The 19,041-nt window shown below is 42.0% G+C and overlaps 1 protein-coding gene across 2 annotated transcripts in view; it reads right to left on the reverse strand.

Moving 5' to 3' along the window:
• Positions 1-19,041, reverse strand: part of fam184b (family with sequence similarity 184 member B) — a 28,547-nt gene continuing 9,506 nt past the window's right edge. Inside the window, exons 5-18 of one of the 2 annotated variants that reach the window (XM_074697079.1) lie at positions 18,561-18,712; positions 16,603-17,148; positions 14,949-15,056; positions 14,537-14,835; positions 13,540-13,684; positions 12,721-12,840; positions 12,398-12,530; positions 11,847-11,977; positions 8,659-8,774; positions 7,876-8,232; positions 7,643-7,757; positions 4,018-4,125; positions 695-1,080; positions 1-367 (exon numbers count right to left, since the gene is read on the reverse strand). In XM_074697079.1, the coding sequence (XP_074553180.1) occupies positions 295-367; positions 695-1,080; positions 4,018-4,125; positions 7,643-7,757; positions 7,876-8,232; positions 8,659-8,774; positions 11,847-11,977; positions 12,398-12,530; positions 12,721-12,840; positions 13,540-13,684; positions 14,537-14,835; positions 14,949-15,056; positions 16,603-17,148; positions 18,561-18,712 (2,789 nt within the window). In that variant the 3' untranslated portion in view covers positions 1-294. Of the gene's footprint in view, positions 368-694; positions 1,081-4,017; positions 4,126-7,642; positions 7,770-7,875; positions 8,233-8,658; positions 8,775-11,846; positions 11,978-12,397; positions 12,531-12,720; positions 12,841-13,539; positions 13,685-14,536; positions 14,836-14,948; positions 15,057-16,602; positions 17,149-18,560; positions 18,713-19,041 lie in introns of both variants that reach the window. The other variant, XM_074697072.1, reaches the window with a different exon arrangement.

Below are 19,041 nucleotides of genomic sequence, written 5' to 3' on the forward strand. Positions count from 1 at the left end.
AAAGATATGGAGACATTTCAAACTATACAAACAAGATCCAGCAGACCTTTGTTCAGAGACGAGGTCAGGCATGTGTTCGAGAAGCACTTTTTGGTTGAGCTTTGAGGCAATGTTTGAGATGGCCTTGCTGGTGATGAGCCCATATGTCTGTTAATGTGTTTATGTCTGTTTGTGTGTGTAGGTGTGTGTGTGATCTGTATTTGGGAAGCAAACGGATGTTTATAAGAAGCAAATGAACTGTATATGAAGACATGTATTTGCAGTTGCAGTGTGTTTGTGTGTGTAAGTTTGTGCTCAAAAGGAGAAGTATTTTGTGAACCACTCCTGTTTTAGCCCCTCTGTCCCCCTTGGCTCAAGGTACGGGCCCCTAGAATAAAAGAAAGAAAAGCATTACAAACATATTCAGATTTTTGATGTTATGTATTTGAAAGAGAAATTTGGCCAATCAGATTCTTTATGAAGAAGAAAAATTGTCCTCCATCATGGGAAAGAAACATATGGAGGGTTTGTACCTGCTTCAACCCATACCTCCTTACAGAGGGCTTCTCTATGACAATCTGAATTTCATTTATAAGAATGTGTTAAATAGAAGATTATTTATTATAAGATTTAAAGCAGAATGATTCCCCCAATTGGCTGTGTGTGATCTTTCTTGTTAATGTGACATTACAGTTAGACATGAAAATATTCTTACCTGTTTGAATGGGCCTGCAGGTGTGGCTCCTGGCAGGAAGGTGACACGTAGCGGATGCCCGTTTGTGCTGAGGGGCAGACCGGGAGCGGTGCAGTTGGCGCTGGGGTGGGAGGGATGCAGGAAGTTCTCGATCTGGTGGAACGAGGAAGGGACGGAGAGGACTGTTGGCTGAGAGAGAGGGAGGTGTGCTTGTGTGGAAGAGAGGAGGTGGAGTAGTGTGGGGAGGTCTGAGGGTGGGAGGTGGACTGGTGAGGCAGGGTGGAGGAGTGCTGATGGACTGAAGAGGAGGAGGATGATGAGGAGGACTGGGGGAGGAAGATGCTCCTGTCGAAACCACCGGCGCTGGAGATGCTGGTGACACGAGGAGGAGACTCCACACACTTCCTCTGTTGGGTTAAAACACAAATTTTCAGTTAATGTTGAAACAATCAGAAGAGACCTCTACACTTCAATAATCCTTAAACCAACATTTTTTTAATGGCCAGCAAAGGGTGGCGAGACAGACTGCAAACCTCTGATCAAATAGGAGCAGACAGGAAATGACCGGATGACTTCTCTCTGGACAAGTTACAGGGCTCCTTTCTCCTTGAAATCATCTTCACATTTGCTCCGCTACAAAACAAACTGTCAACCAGGCTAGAGGTGAAGCATCTTTTCCAACTCCTCATTCAGTTAGAGCCTGTTTCCTCTGACAGCATTATTTGCAATAGCAACAATAAAATTCACTAAAAAAAGCTAACACAGCTCCAGCATTCACTCCTCTTCAGTCAGTGTCCTGAGCACATTCTTAAAGGGGACATATCATGGTTGTTTCTCCTTTTCACTATGCCCAGACTAGGATGCCTGTAAAGCATTTCTGCCCTCAGTACAAGTCATTTAGTTCCTTCATTGCCCCACAATAGTGTTCTCAATATCCTCAGATTAGGCCATTCTGAAGATCTCGTTGAAACGCTCCGTTTCGAGAATGACCTCCAGTAACCTCGCAACGTCACAGCCCTTTGTGCTCTGATTGGTCAGTTCTATCAGAGGGGCGGTGGGGGTAGAGCCAGGGGGCGGTTTTTGCAGCATGGCAGTATTTACAAAATCGCCACAGTGAATGGGGCAGACCGAGCGAGTTTGCTGTTTGCCAAAACTTCACCGTAATGCATTAATAGCACTAATAAAATGGCAGAGTGTAGGATACGTCCTTTTGTACTGGACCCCGAGTCAGACCCGGACGGTTCTGCAGCTCAGGAGGAAGAAAATCCACCTCGACACAGATCATCTCAGGATGCTTCAGTGTGGTGAGTCAAACCGGTACTGTAACATGTATAGTTTATACGTGGAAATATAGGCAGACTTCACCAATAAACTATTTCTATAACAGGGCTCCATCCTGCTCCTTCACTTTTCTCTGTCTGTTTTGTCCATCATGCTGAAAGTGTAGTCTAAAGATCGCCTCTACCCTCAGTTCGTCACTATGTTATTGCCAGCGTTATACTCGGCTCTTGGTGGGTGTATCCCTCGGTGGCGGTTGTGTGACTAGCTGACATCACAGAGGAGGAGCTGCTTTATCAGATTACTCCAATAAAAAGAAAGGATCCTAGTGTCGTCATGAAGATCGAAATCTCGAAGCCAAATGTCAATGACCTATTTTCAAAGGCATCAACTTGTTCTAGGATATCATAAAAAATACAATATCTCATTTTTTGAAAATTCAGGGGGTGAAAGGTCTTGTTTTCAACTTTATTATTTTATATGTAAGTATTAAATCACGATCAGCAAGATATGTCTCCTTTAACTGTTTTGTTGCTGTTGTCTCACAGCTCTTAGTTCAAAACGTAACCTCAGAATACACTACAACTGTCAGAGTCACTTCTGTATGACCAACCACCCAAATTAAAAACATGCAGAGCTTCTGATTTCTAGTTTGTCACAGTGATGGCGGAAGAGAAACTAACAGACGTGTTTGTTTCTTGATGATACGATAGTCATGGACATGCTGGAGCTCTCTGCTCCTACTCACCCCACCATGCCTCATAACACGAGTTCATAATGAATGAGTGAGTTCACCATGGCAAGCCTGTAAGAATCTCTGATTTTCTGTTGATCCTGATGACCCCTGTGGACAAGGGGGTGTGTTTTCTTTTGCTGATCATGTCCTGTTAATGGGTGCACCGATTATAGATCTTTAAAATGCCTGACCTGCCAATATCGATTTGGGCTGATACCGATTTTTATTTTTTTATTTTGTATAACTGACATTATGTACCTTCAATGTTCCAATCTTATTTTATTGAAAATCATTAAACAACACGTGAAACAATAAAATCCTTATGTTTCAAATTAAACAACCAATAAAGCGTCCTGAGTTTTAGGTCTAGTAGCAAAAAGTGACAATGGCTGGCTGTCAAACCTTTCTAGAGGTATATAAGATCAGTTTCATATCTAAGGATGGACCGATCACTGATCACCGATCCACTATCCCCAATCACAGATCCACCAAAATTAAGGAAATCGTTCCTGTTTATTTAATAAAAGTACTAAAAAAATATCATAGTGTTTATTGATCTGACATGTCACTGACTGGAAATGTTTAACACAAAAAATGTGAACAAAAACGTGAACATACAACCAAAAATCAGGCCAATTGTGCATGAAGCCATTTTTCAACAACCACCGAAATTCTGCAAATAGTAATCAGCAAAGTATCATGTTTGCTCATGTGGTTCCAGTTATCTTTTCTGACCGGCTCTGCACTGATACTTGTCACCAGCAGAACCAGCTGTAACCATCTGAGATTGAGGCTCACCACAGCGTGAAGTCCAGAAGGCGGGTGTATGATATCAAAAAGATTTTGGGGTGTTTTCTAAATTTAGAATGCAGACTGCAAATAGCAGACATGAGTCAGTGCTAAGCTTGGATTTAAAAGCCCTCTGTGTCTGCTTTCCCATAACTGACACAGGATTTAATGACCGTAGGTTATACACACTAAATCCTGCACTCACTGAACACATGGGACCCCACACTTACTGGCAGCATTTGCTTTGAATGGCTGAGAGAAGACAAGTTTTTGACAGAAATTTCCATGATGTGTTGTTCTTATAGAAACTGGAGAATATATTGAAATATAAGAAACTGAAAGGAATGTATAACATCAGACATGAATATCTCAGGCTGTTTCTCTGCTGGACAAACTGAATGTAATTAGAGGCAGAGTGATGGACACAGGGACTTTGGGGATCTGTCGAGGGAGAAGTTGGCCCTGACCCAGTGAGCACTTCTGGCTGGAAGGCATCCGGCTCTGATGAAATATTGTGCCTGAATGAAACAGACAAACTCACCCTCATGGTTGGCGTGGCGCTCCCCGGGCGGGACTTGCTGTCACGAAGCCGAAGGGTGCTGTTGTCCCCGGACACAGGAGGGTGGAGCTGCAGCTGATGCCTCTCCTCCTAGAGGGAAGGAGGATGAGGAAGGACTTTGGTTGGCCTGATTCACAGTTGGTGTTGTTGCTTTTGTGTAAGCGTTGTGTCTGGAGGGTAAACTTGTTTGCTGAGCTGCCTCATGCCACACAGATGGCAGACACACACTCTCTGGCAGAGGACATGTCTAAAAAATGAGATTTTCTCCTACGCATGCATAACTGCAGATGATTAATGAGGCTCTGATCAGAGAGGGGTTGGATGGTTATACTCATTACATTTTATAGAAAAAAGCAAACAGTGTAAATTGTGTACAACTGCAGCAGGATTTGAAAGCTTTTTAGAACATCACACAGTTTAAACTGTATTTTTGGGGATGTGTGTTCAATTTCTAGAAACATATTTCTACTTTGAGAGAACAGCTCCATGAACAAAACAAGCTAGAGGATACAAAAGCAGAGACATTTCATGAACAATGGTATGCATCATAACCACAAAGCCACCAGGACCTCCAGCTCTACATTAGAAGAAGTCTAAAGACTGCTTGGTGCCCAGCAGCAACTGTAAGAACTAAATCTGCTAATGAGGACAGAATAATATAGAGCAAAGAGACTCACTGAGCAAGTAAAGCTCAAGAGGAGAGCAATTCGTACTTAACTTTGTAATATGGATGGGAGAAAAAATCGAAAATCGATATATCAGGATTTTTTGTTTAACAATATTAAAACTGGGATTCGTTGCCATTTTTTTTCTTTCAGATTCAAATTCTTTATTTCAGTCTTTGTTCATGAACTGGATTGGAAAAAAGTTGCCACTTTTCTCCAGCAGAGGGTGAAATGTTTTTCTCTGAATCATATGATGGGCATTTTATGGGGAAATTTGGCTCCTAATATAGTCTGTAGACACTGTCAGCTTCATTTAACCCTTTTCACATGGTCTGGTGTCAAAAAAGCAAACTAAAAATCACAAAAATGGTAATCATGTAAGAATCACAATTTAAATCAAATCAGCACCCCAAAAATCATAATAGAATCATATATCATATAGTAGCACATTGTCCCAGCCCAACTTTGAGAATCGCTCGAACATGTCCTAGGTTTGAGTCAGTGGTGACTGCTGGTCAGTCAAGGAGGGGAAGCTCATTTTTTCTGGCCTACATCATAAATTTGTTTATTTATTTAAACGTAATTTCTACCCTCCTTGTCAGCTTGCTAGCAGCTGGAGCTGCTACGTGAGACTATGACAGGCTGTAAGTGGGAGTGACAGGGAGAGAAGCTCCGCAGCTGCTTATTGGTGTAAAGAAAGAGAATCGTTAAACACAACGCTAGTCGTTTTTCAGAAAGGTAAATTCGCTGGGGATTGATAAAGCCTCCGGATCAGTCCAGAACAACTGAATGTAAAACTCAGAAGATGCTCTGGTGGAGGGTTATACTTCAAGATCGCTGACTGGCTCAATTCACAGTCAATCAAAAAGGGATTCAGCTTCAGACAGATCATCCAATCATCATGCAGAAGCCCAGCGTCCAGGCCAGCCCACTGTCTCATCGACCCCAAGAGACGCTCAGCGTCCGATGGGCGGGACAAAGCCCAGCATTTACCCAATGACTGTCCAGTTTCCACAGTGGAACAACCCACTCTACCCTTCCCAGCTGAAGTCAGAAGACGCTCAGCGTCCAACTTCAGTTGGGAGGCGTAGAGTGAGTGCGCCTAAGCGCTGTGACGCTGTGGAGATGAATGAGAGGGAGGTCGAGCCAGTTACCTGTGATACGTAGCCTCCAGAGTTGGATTTTTCTGAAACGATGCCGACATCGTTGCCGTGTAAACAGTGAGCCAGCATTTTCAGTGGAAACGCTGACATCACACTCCGCTTTGCACGAGCGCATACAACAGTAACGTTGTCACGATCGTCCCAAACTACCGTGTTGTGCTTGTGCTGCTCAATCTGCTGTATCTGCCGACTGTTTTCATACAAAATGTGCATCTGTTGCTCCACTTTTGCACTTAGTACTCCCCAATGCACCAGATGATCGGCTCAACTCTACTTTGTTGGAGATCTCCCAAAAGCTACTTCTGGACAAGACAGTTATAGCACCAACTACAGGCCTGGAATGCTTACTACAGCGTTTCCAGTCCCCCAACGTTTTAGTGTAAACAGATTTTTTTCCACTGCGTTTCAGCATTTTCAGATGAAACGCTGTCGTGTAAACGGGGCCAGAGTTAACTAACTATAGATCAAATCACGCCAGTCAAGAGATTTGAGTTTTACACTAAAGCATTAATTTCTTTTTGAAATTATGATCAGAGACACATTTACACAATGTAATAAATCATGTTTAGGACCAGACAGACTGTAAAAAGACCTGCTAACACTACAGATTCAGGTTGGAGTCTCCCTCATTTGAACCCACCGTTATACCGTCCCCTTGACTTTTTATTCCTACTCATGTAAAGCTGACACCAGTCAACAGGGGGATATGTTTGATATGTGTCATGGGATCTGGCAACCCAGCCAGGCTGCAACAGTCAAGCACAAACTTCTTTACCGCCCATTACCTTTGTCTGCCACTCTGCCACTTTTCTTTCTCTCTTAGAAATGAAAAAAAAATCCATTTTTCTCATCTATTTTTATGTGAGCCTTGAAAATAAAAGAATTTAATAAAGGAATCTTTCGTATTTCATATTTCATTAAAATATCTGTAGTTTAGGGTATTTGTTAGATGGAGTTATCTGGTAAAGGCTGATTTTCCACTGCAGAAAGACTCCCTGTTTTGCCTAAAGTTTGCAGCTATTGTTTTTATTGTCCCTGCAGTCAGCTATTACTAAATATGTGTGTGCTGTTTTGTTATTAAAACTTTAATTTCAGTGTTGAAAATGGTGTCTTTTTATTCCTCTAATTTCCTCCGATTTTATTTTGTTCCAATAAACAGTCTGCAGTTTATTGCTTTCCTCCTTTTTACTGTTTCCTCTGCTTCATTATGAGTCTCACTTTGTACACTATTCTTGTTTTCCAGATGCAATACAGAAAAAGGTTTTCTTATTCACTCTCCCTCACTACATTAAGCGATACTATTACCATCTGTTACATAGCAATCAGCACCAAGCCTCTGTTCCAAATGAATATATAACACTTTAAAAATGGGTCACACAAAAAAAAATTACAACTCATTTCTCAAAACAGCTGGGCACTGCAGCTTTTAGTGAGCATAAAAGAAGAAAATAGTACATTTGCTATGGACTGTTTTCAGCTGCAGAGTGATACACATTTCATGCTTTGGTGAGAGTTTACTGCAGGGAAATTTATGCATTACTGTGACACAAATTAACTCACAAATTGGGCCTAAAGGATCATCTACAGGACACATCTTTTTCTGTGCAGTTCAGGAGTGAATGTATGGAGTTGAATGTTTTGAAGGAGACTTTAAAGAACGAAAAAGCTAAAACTGGTGGAGTGGAATAGTTGTTGTTTTCAGTCTTTTGCTAATCTAGAGATAAACAAGTATTGCTCAGTTTTTAGTGTTTGTGTGTGTGTGAGTGTGTGTGCTCTCACCACTAATCTTTTAATGAGCTGGTCCCTCTCAGACAGTCTCTCCTGAAGTCTCCCCAGCGACACATCGTCACAGCGCGGCTCCCTCCTCCTGCAGCGCTCCTCCCGCTCCCGCAGTCTGCAGTTAAATCATATACACAAACACACACACCGTTCTCATGTACCTGCCCTCATGTTCACAAAGTGAGAAGGTGTTTTCAAACCTGTGTGTTTTCATGTGCTGATCCTCTACTCACTCATTCTCCAAGGCCACGATGCGAGCCTGCAGGTGCGTCTGTGCGCTGCTGTACTCAGACACCAAACTCTGCATCTCCCTCTTGTGCTCCCTCCTGATCTCCTCCACCTCCTCCCTCCTCTTATCCTCTTCCCGCTCCTTCTTCTTCTCCTCGTCCACCTCTTCTTCCTTCACATCCTCCTCTCTCTTTTCCTCCCAGTGCTTCTGTGACTCCTCCAGTTTCTCCATCTCCACCCTCAGTTTCTCCACCTCCTCCTTCAGACGTTGTGCTTCTTCCTCTAGCTGGGCATCCCTCTTCAACTCCACCTCAACACTTTCTTCTTCTTTCTCTTCGGTTTCAGGATTTTTCTGTACCACCCTGGAAAGAGACAGTAAATTTAGAAGAGGAGAAGAAAAAACAGACATGGGCTTTCTGATACATTGAGATAATAGCGAAACATTAGAAACAGTGATGGCTAAATTGTCCAGATACACTTGTTTAACCACTGAAACATTTTCATTAGGGAAGAAACCAATTTAATCATTAAGCAAAAAAGGAGGAGCTGTGGTTGAGGTAGATTACAGAGAGGTTTGCAGACAAAATAGTTGAGATACAACACCCATTTAACCATTTCACAAACATTCCCTTCAGGCCTAAGAGTTAAGATTCAAAACTTTGTCTGTTGTGCAAGTTCTCCTTGACAGATACAACATTAGCAGCTATTTTAGACGACACTTTCACATGGCTCTGAGAGATTGCAGAGATCTCAGTGTTGTTGAAATATGTCCAAACTTGTTTTCCTACCTTTCCTTCAGTTGCTTCTTCAGAGCTGCATTTTCTCTCTGAAGCTCCAGCATGGCACAGCGACTCTCATCCAGCTGTCGCTCAAACACCTGGTACTGGTTCTGCTGCTTCAGGTCCTACACACCCAGCCACACACAGACACACACAGACATATGCGTAGAGAAGAAACACTTGATCATTCTCTGTATTGAGTCAGAAGCCCCAAAAAAATCATGAATTAAAAACTTCCAAATATCTAATATTTTAGATCAAATCAATCTCCAGAGTGTCCAGAGTCCCTAAGATTTCCAGGTTCAGTAACAAAATCCTTGAGACAACAAATCAACAACAGAACAATAACCCAGGAGCAGTTTCCTATCAGAACAGCGCTGATTGTCTTGTAAGAAAATACAGTCATAGAAAAAATAATAATTAGACCACCCTTGTTTTTGTCTATTTCTTGTTCATTTAATGCCTGGTACGACTTAAGGTACATTTGTTTGGACAAATAAAATGATAACAACGAAAATAGCACACAAGAGTTTGGGTTGATACATTGCCATTTCTGTGGTTTCCTTGATAATAACCAAAAATCACTACATTACATTAATAGCTGTGGCATTGTACTGCCAAAAAAAGAGCTTTCAAGCATTCCATGTTTTTATCTATCTGTTTTAGTCACATAAACACACAGAGGTTAGTACTTGATTGCATGACCACTGTTTTTGAACACTGCAGTCATGCATCCTGGCATGCTCTCCACCAACTTCTGGCAATGTTCTGCTGTCACAGCAGCCCAATCCTGTTGCAAAAATTCAAACATATTTGTTTTGTTTTGGGGCTTGTGGTTCTCTATTTTGAGTCTGATGATATTCCAATTAGATCTGGTGATTGAGCTGGCCAAGGCAGGGTTTGAACATTTTGGTTCTCCATCCGGGCTTTAACTGACCTCATGTGGCAAGGAGCATTGACTTATTGGGAAATCCAGTCATTTGAGGCAGGAAAGAGTTTTCCAGCTGATGGAAGAGTAGCCCTGACTAGACCTGGTTCATTCGCTCTTCACTCAATCGCATTGCCCTGTTTCATCCATACTACCCCAGATCATCACTGATCCATCCCCATGTTTTACTGTAAGCAAAAGAAAGTCTGGTTTGTAGGCTTCTCCAGGCCTCCTCCTAACCAGTAAGTTGGCTGGAGTTGGCATCAACTCAAAACTGGATTCATCACCGAAGAGAACCTTTGCCCAATCACCAACAGCCCAATCCTTGTGATCCTTAGCAGAGTAACCAGGCCTTCCCCTGCCTCCCGTCGATGAAGGGCTCCTTCCGAACCTTGCGTGACTTCAGACTAGCTCTAAGAAGTCGGTTTCAAACTGTCCTTTTTGAAAAAGTGACCAGTGGTTTTTAAGGTCCCTGGAGGTCTGACTATGATTACTAACACAGGAACAAATGAGTGCACAATCATCTTGATTTGGTAGTACCAGCTTGCTTTTTTTTGGTGTGATGAACGGCTGTGTTGGAGATCTTCAGTTTTGGCTTCCTGTCTCTCACTCATGCTACTTTCCAGTAGTGCCAAGATGGCTGCCTTTGTGGCTCCACATAATTCTTTTGTTTAGGCATTAAGTGAGAGTTGACAGCTTCAGAGATGTGTTACAGCTTGAATGTGAGCAGGAAACCACTCTTGGCTTTATGCAGTGCTGTTTATAACATGAAATGGCCTCTTATATACCCTGGGAATACAGTAAAGCTTAAGCATGCCAAATAGGACATACAACATTATGTAAAGAGCTCCATTTTTTTCAGGTAATATAGCTTTAGTGGTAGCAGACATGATCATGAACAAAAGATTGAAGAAATCAAACGTTGTCTAATATTTGTTTCATACTCTCTTTCTGTTAACTCGTAGTAGCTTTAAATGATTTACAGCTCAAAACAATCCCTATTTTTGTAACACTACTGTTTTAGAAAACCCTTATTTCAGGCAAGTTTGTTTCAGCTGCTGTCTCTTTAAGGCCCCGTTTACACGGAGACTCCCGCAACGGTTCTTCCTTTGCGTTTTCAAAAGCCACCCGCGTTTACATGAGGACGGCGTGAAAACGATCCGTGTTCATACGACTCCAGGAGGACAAGTCACTTCTTCTGTTCTTTCTTTTTCTGCCGTTTTGTTGTGTGAGACGGTCGGCAATCCAACCATAACGCGCATTACCGCCACCTCCTGGCTCAACTGGAAATGTGGCTGAGCGCGGAGCCTTCACCTGAAACTGCGAGTGCGCATGCGGTGACGTCAGCGTTTCACCCTGAGACGCTCCGCTCTGTGTGTACACGAAGCTGGATGGAGGAGCGGATTCAGATCTTTCCACTCTGGGGAGCGTTTTCAAAAGTTTGCGTTTTCACTGAAAACGCAACGTGGTCTCGTCCAAACAGAAGGCCAAAACGCAATGAAATGTTTGCGGAATCGACCGTTTTCGGCGTCATGTAAACGGGGCCTAAGGCTCCCTGCTCCAAAAACCCTCTTTGCCCTGATTGGCCAGCCCTCTAGAGGCCTGTCAGGGGAAGACCTTAATGCTTCAGTCTCATTTCTTTAACATGTCATAAACTAGTTCAGAGATCCTAATGTGATAACCTCATCATTTAAAGTCTCGTGGAGATCCTGCGCTACTTTTAGAACGCAACATTTTTAGACAGATTCAAGGATTTCTATATCATCTGAATATGTAGCAGACTAAAAAGATGCACTTTACTATGAACATCCTGCTTTTATAAATATATACAAATATATACTTAAAAAAAATGGGGAAGTGTGATTACCCACTCTTTGAAGACCCACTTATAAAATAAAGCAACAGCAAAGGGTGTGTCTTTGATCCTGGATTCTTTTAAGTTTTTTGTTTTTTTTTTAAATTCCACTAAACTCTTTGGCTGGACAAGACAAAAACTGAGAAGCAGATCTGCTGGAACAGATGACTAAAGTCCCCTCTCTAGCTGAGGCATTTCAGACAAAGAGGAGAAAGATTTGGACAAACTTTCTACTGAACAGAAGGTGTTATAAGCAGTCTGTGGAGAAGTGTGTGTTGAATTTCTTCTTCAGTTTGTAATACAATTAGTGCTGCTGTGCAAGCATTTATAAAATGCAAAGAGTGTATGTTAGTGTGTGTTAGTGTGTAGTGTCTTTGCACTCTGCTCCCAGTGGGACCTGTATGTGTTGATTACCTGTTGCAGAGCCATCATCTGTGTGTGAGCCTGGAGCTGAGCCTGCAGGTCTTCTATCTGCTGCATGTGTCTCTGGGTCATCTGTCTGCTCCATTCTGTGTGCTGCTGGGTCAACTCTGCACGCTGCTTATCTGAAACCACACACACACACACACACACACAAGCACAGACAGAAAACAAAATCAATTGGGCCCACTGTTACAGGTACTCTTCTGCTGTTGCCATGGTGAGGGGTATCCATGGCAATAGCAACTTCGCTGTTGAATTTATAATCTCAATGTGTATATCGCTCTGAGTGTGTTTGGTGTGTATGTGTGTGTGTGTGTGTGTGTGTGTGTGTGTGTGTGTGTATGCTTGCGTGCATGTGTGTACCTGCTCAGTTGTCTATGCAGCTGTGTGACTGTGGGCTTCACAGAAGGTGTCAGTGTCTGCATGTGTTTATGCTAATGATCAAGAGTGAATGGGTTGATTGGCACGTGCGTGTGTGTGTGAGTGTGTGAGTGTGTGTGTGTGTGTGTGTGTGTGTGTGTGTGTGTGTGTGTGTGTGTTACCCAGCTCCAGGTGGTGCAATGTCTGTAGTCTGTTCCTCTCAGACAGCACGTCTTCTTTGGCCTGTCTCTCCAGCGCCTGCAGAGCCATGGCGTGGTTTTGTCTCTCTTCCACTGAAGACTGAGTCTGAGGCTCCTTCAGCACATTAACACACACGTTGTCATTTTATAAGCCAGATATACTTCACTGCACTCTGCCTATGTATGTGTGTGTGTGTGTGTGTGTGTGTGTGTGTGCTGGTTCTTTGCAGCGCGATCATCAAAGCTGCTTAATTATTCATCACAAACCTATGAAAGAAAGAACGTGGTTTTGTGTGTTTGTGCACCTGCAGCAGATCCCTCAGCTTCTTGTTTATCTCCTTGGTGTCTTGGACCTCTTTCCTCAGCCTGTCAATTTCGGGGTTGCCATGGCAATCGTCTCCTGAGCCCGCCTTCTTTTTCTCCGCCTGTATTTTTGATAAAAAATGTGAGCAAAAGATATTAAAATCTCTCTGCTTCTGTCAAAGTAATCCCCAGATGATGGTTTCGTAGAAAGCATCCAATTAGATGGAGATGTTGCTTTTGTTAAAGACTTTTGCAGACTTAGGCAGCTTTCTTGAAATAAATTATTAGAATAATCAGACTTCATTGTGCAAAAAAAAGGAGAAAAAAAGGCTTATAGAACTAATTAAAAATGTACTCCAGCAATTGAGCAGCACACTTCCATAAATAAGGGGAATGGGGAAATCAGCGCAACACAGGACAAGAAATCCAGATGGATCCTACATAATGCAGCTCAAATGACTCACTCCTGCTGCCTGGTGAACATTTTACATCGTTCTAACTTTTCAAATACTTCTAATACAAAGTCCCCAAGACTATAAAGTCTGGGGCTCAGCTAATGTTTCATTTCAAGATAAAACACTCACTAGCTGCAGCCTATAATAATCAAAAGTGTCCTTTAAACATTTAACTCAGCAAAAAGTGGCTGAGTTGTCATCATCATCTGGATAAGTCCTGAACCTCATGTTATCGACACCTCTCCATCTTTAAAACTTAAACTAAATGAGATTACATTGTGATCATCAGGCCGATTAGACACCTCTAGTAAACAGCTGAAGTCCCAGAACCACAGATGGTTCCCCAAGTCCTGGAGGGAGACTCACCTGTGCTTCGCTCAGTTGCTTCTGCAGCTCAGAAATCTGCATCTGCATCTCTTGCTCTCTGTTCTGCCATCTCTGCTCGCTCTCAGCCACGGCTGCGTTCATCTCGATCCTGAACTCGGCTCTGAGACGATCCTCACACTCTGCCCTGCAGGCATGCAGCAAAGCAGGAAGTGAGGCGGAGGTACGCAACACACAAAAATGCTGTTTATACCTTCCTGCTACAATCCACTGTGTAATCATGTCATTGTGGATTCTACTGGATTTTAAGTGGGCTGTGTCTAAGCTTTAGGCTGAACAGACATGGTGATTATATTCACTCTTTCATAACTTGACTCCCCAAAAATTGATTAAGCCACAAACTTGGTTTCATTTTTCACAAATACAGATGATGAAAAATACTTCAGGAGCATTACATCTGCACGTTTTGTGATAACAGGAATTTGATAGGAAAGTAAACCTATGTTGATGTAAAACTCTTAAACTGCATTTAAACTTATAAAGAAAGATGCTAAAGATGTTAAAATCACTTCAAATCAAAGCCAAGTGCCATTTTGAGCATGTGTAATAGATGTCAGTTTATAATGTAAACAAAGCTGCTCGTTTTTACATCACTAAATGAGACAGGACAGGCTAATTGGTTTCTAAAAGACATTACGGCTCATGTGATATTGATTTCATATTTGCTGATGCACTGATGTTGTTTGGTGCTTCATTTGTAGCATCATGCATCTTTTTTATTGCTCCAGCTGATGTCTTTAAATGTTTTGCTCTGATCAAACATATTATGTCAATAAAGCTTCTTCAAATGACCCTTGGTGAAAATGAGAGGAAGGATGATGCTGTAGGTTAAAGTGAGCCAAAATATGGTTGGTGTGACCCTCAGCTTTGATCTGCCTGTATGATCTGCTAACAGGAGGGCAGAGGATGATTAAAGCAGAGTACAGACTTTGTAATGTTAGCCTAAGCACTTCTGGCAGGTCGATGTTGATTTTGCTACCTGATCCGGTCCTCGGTGTGCCGCTGGCCCTGCTCTAGAAGACTCCTCTCTGCGTTCAGTCGGCTCTGTTCCAGGACTTTCTCCTCCAGCCGGTGTTTGTCAGCTCTCAGGGATGTGATGTCTCTCTGCTGTCTGTCACGCTGCTTCTCTGCCTCCTCCTGTATCCGAGCCAGCCGAGTCCGGGTCTGGTGGAGCTCCTCTTCTAGACGGGAGCACTGGGGCCCACATGGGGGTGAAGCTTCAGGGGCCACCTTCTCTTGCTTGTCCTGCTTTTGGATGACTGACTCCAACCTGCAGATCTGAAAGCACAGAAACTCTCACCTCAAATATCTATGAAAGGCTTTGATCAATTAAACTATATTTAGATTTATCTGATAAAAATACACACTCCACAAATGCAGTGATCTCTAACCTCATTAGTAGCGTCTCTCAGTTTTGTCCTCAGCTCCTCTCTTTCCTTCTCCAGTGCACTGCGGAGCTCCTCGCTGCGTCTCCTTTCTAAGTCTAAATGGGCACACACCTTCAAGGGAAAGTCAGTCAAACTATTATCAAACACATGACTTTTCATCTCTTTAGCACTTCAGCCAAACAACATTATTGCCTGGACAAGAATTTGTCACACATGAGGTGAGAAGCTGTGGTTTCCAGCCAGAGAAAGAAGTGGAAAGAGTAACTGAAATTAAATTTTAAAAATCTGGATTTTGAAGATCTTATCTGTTTATCTCATTAAAAAAATGTGTAACTGTACCTTTTCTGCTCTTTTAAAATCATTTGATTTAAGACGGGCCATATGATATGAGCAGCTGCTGACATGGAGCCAAAATAGGTGATCAATTACACAGGTCACAACCCAAAATGCAGATAACAGAACAAACCTTCTTCACATTTGGGGTTGTCAGTTGCTATTTATTGTAGCAAGCTGATTCCCTGTTTAACACAGAATCAAAAACTGCTGCTGAAAGAAAGATGCAGGATCTCTTCCTGGTTTCTGTGTTTTCTTCAGTCTCTACAAAACGCTCATTTGCATCACACAGATAGAGCGAAGGGAAAGTATGGCTGTCACAGCTGTGACAGAATGAAAAAGGAAATTATTTCTTAAACAGTTCATCCTTTTTTGAAGAAAAAAAGAAATAATCAGATCCCAGCCTAAAATGATAAAGTCTATACGACGAGCTGGTTGCCACAGCTGCACAGCAGGTTATTTTTAAATTCTGTTAAGTTCACATTTGGAAAAACTGTGTCCTCTTTCATAAGAGAGCCTGTCCTTTATGGCACTGTCAGATTAAATGCTCTTAGAATAAGGAGTCTGACAGCTTTAGTTTAAAAATAAAATACGAGAAAGTGTCATGGGAGGTCGAGGCACACATGTAAACAAAATCCCTGAAGTCAACATCTGAATGTCTGAGGTGTATTTCAATGATCAGGTTTCAACAGTCTTAACACAGTTTACAACGTCCAGTCAAAAAGAAACAGAGACGGACTTGTTCCATGCACCTTAACATTTCAAAATGAGATCAATCTGATATGTAGGAAAGGGAGTATAACATTAAAGTAGGACTTAAGTGTTGTGTGACAGTCACAATATGCTTGGTGGAGGTCTGCGCTCTCTGAGTGCTTTTCTAGTTGCATCTTAAAATGCAAGGTGAAAAAAAAACCTTTTCAAGCTTCTAGTGTTCCATCTTAGATGTTGTTTTAGAAATGTTTGAAGTCAAATACTAAATTTTTTAGGTAGTGATCTTAGATGTTGTTCCTATTTATTTGTATTGGCTTATTCTTGACATAGTGGATTCAAATTATGAGAAACATTCACAAAAGCAACAGAGCTGGACTTGTTCCATGCACCAATGAAGTCTTAACATTTCAAAATGAGATCAGTCTGATATTCAGGATTCATACCAGCTAAATGTGGTTACTGTAAAACCGTCAATCGCTCATGTCTGTGCTTGTAACTCTGTGAAGTGCAGCACTCAGGTCTAACCGTGTGAGTGTAAATGTGTTCTTGAACCTAAACTTGGCGAGCAGTGTTTATCACTTGAATGAAATATCCCATCAGACGTTTTACTGACCTCCTGGTTGGTCTTCTTCTCTGAGCTCAGTGCTTCCTGGACACTTTGAAGTTCAGCAGCGTGCCTCCTCATCACCTCCTCTATTGCCTTCCGCACCTGCTCTTTCAACCGCCTCCTGTCCTCCTCAGCCTTCTCTACCAATCTTTTCTTCTCCTCCTCCAGCTTCTGCTGCACATTGGCTCTCTCCTGCTCCACCTGTTCGATGTTCTTATCCAACTGCGAGCGACCGCGAACCCTCTCAACTTCCAGCTCCTTCCGCAGCCGGTCCACCTCCTCCTCCTTTTCTCTCCTAAGATGTTCTTTCCTCTCATCCACCTCTTTATGCAGCACCTCCTTCTCCTCCTCTCTCTCCCTCTGCATTCTGTTTCTGTCCTTCTCAAACTTTTCTTTTTCCTGTTCTCGTTCCTTCTGGAGGGTTTCTCTTTCTTTTTCCATTTCCTTCTGCAGTTTGTCTCTTTCGTCGTCAGCATGTTTTTGGATACGACGCAATTCCTCAGTCTGGGCTCTCACCATCTCAGAGCGCAGGCTGGACAGAGCCTCAGCATGCTGCAGAAACAAATGACAAGGTTTAAGAGCCAATACCCACAGAACAAGTCTGAAATCACACTCACTGCAAATAGGTCTGCAAGTAAGGGTTCTTTAAACTATCATTTGACATTTATGTTTAAAAAAAGATAAATGTAATAGACTACTATATCCAAATAATGTCAATAATTGAGAAAAATGGGCAATACATTTGCCCACACCCCACAATGACATCTCCAGATGACTTATTTAAGAACTATTTGTGCAATAACCTAGAAGACTTTAAACTCAACCCAGCAGCACTGATGTTAAGCAAAATCCACTCATCGATAGGGATGGGTACCGAACTAGGTACTTTTATGGGTACCGACCGAATTCTGTCAAAAGTACCGGGTACCGATTCACGTAAAATCAAAAGGTACCATGTTTAGGTACCTAAACGCATCCTTGTGACTGTGAAGGAGAGGAAGAGTAGGTGATTTTCCATGCTGGACATGAACACAACATTACAAGATTACATATTGACAAATAAATATGTTAAGTTGAAAAAAATGTATATTCAATTACTAAACAAATTGTTATTTTGTACCACATAAACACAGAAAAGTACCGAAAATTGGTATTGTTGAGTACCAGTACCTGTTGCCAGGTACCAGGCATCGGTATCGTATTGTTTCAAGTGTGAAAGGTACCTATCCCTACTCATTGATGCATTGTTACCTTTACCATTTTTGGGAGAGTTTGTCTGTCTGTGAACAACATTACTCAAAAAGTAACAAACAGAATTTGATAAAATCTTCAGGAAATGTTCAAAATGGGATAAGGCAGAAGTGATTAAATTTTGGAGGTGATCCAGATCACCATCTGGACCCAGGAATTCATCAAAGGATTCTTTATCGCTGTGAGATAGGGCCGTTGTCACCATATGTGTATATAACTCCACAATAAATGGTTGGATTGCTTTGCAAAATGCTACGAGACAAGGTCACCATAATTTCTGACAGATGTGAAAGCACAATCCAGATCCTGGCAATATTCCAGATACTAAGATACAGAACATGAAATATGTACTGGGTCATCATAATTTTAAACGCTGTCTGGCAACAAATTATCCCACAAACCTGCAACTAACACCAGATTGTAGCAGACAGTCTGCTGAAAGGAAGTATAACATTAAAGTGAGACTAAAGTGTTGCGTGACATTCACAATATGCTTGGCGGAGGTCTGCACTACCTTTTCAAGCTTCTATTGTTCAATTTTTTGTGTTGTTTTGGAAACGTCTTAAGTCAAATACTTTTTTTTTTTAGGTAGTGATCTTAGATGTTGTTTCCATTCATTTGTTTTGGCTAAATCTAAACATAATGGGTTTTGGTTATGAGAAACATTCAGATGATATCTAAAAATATCTTCTGTATGTGTGTGTGTGTTTTACCTGGCGTATCTGCCGGGCGTGGTCGCTGTTCCTGCCGCTGCTCTGCAGTTCCAGCTCTCTGTTTTTGCTCTGCAGACGGCTCACCTGACTCCTCAGCTCCTCCACTTCAGCACACACACACACCTCACAGCCTCCTCTGTTCTGCAGCTCCTCTGAAAACATACACACACAGAAAACACATCAAGTAAACAAAAAAAAGAGCTTGAAAAAGAGCTTGATCATGCACAGAAAATGTGCACGAGCATGGATTGATTGATTATATGTAATAAAAGCAATGGACCGATACTGAGCGAGGAGGCGCTGAAAACAAAAAACTTTCTCATGCAATAAATAAAACTCTGAGCATTTTGCTGACTGGGTATGATGACACTTTGATGAAACTGTTCCCTTTCTTGGAGGATGAATAATGTGTGTGTGATGCATTTTTCTGTATATATTATAATGGTGTGTGGCTGTAACTTCATTAGCACAGCCTGAGTCA

The sequence above is a fragment of the Halichoeres trimaculatus genome, unplaced genomic scaffold, assembly GCF_033239565.1.
Source record: "Halichoeres trimaculatus isolate MK-OKI-2021-1 unplaced genomic scaffold, fHalTri1.1 fHalTri1_scaffold_2, whole genome shotgun sequence".
In the NCBI taxonomy this organism is placed as follows: Eukaryota; Metazoa; Chordata; class Actinopteri; order Labriformes; family Labridae; genus Halichoeres; species Halichoeres trimaculatus.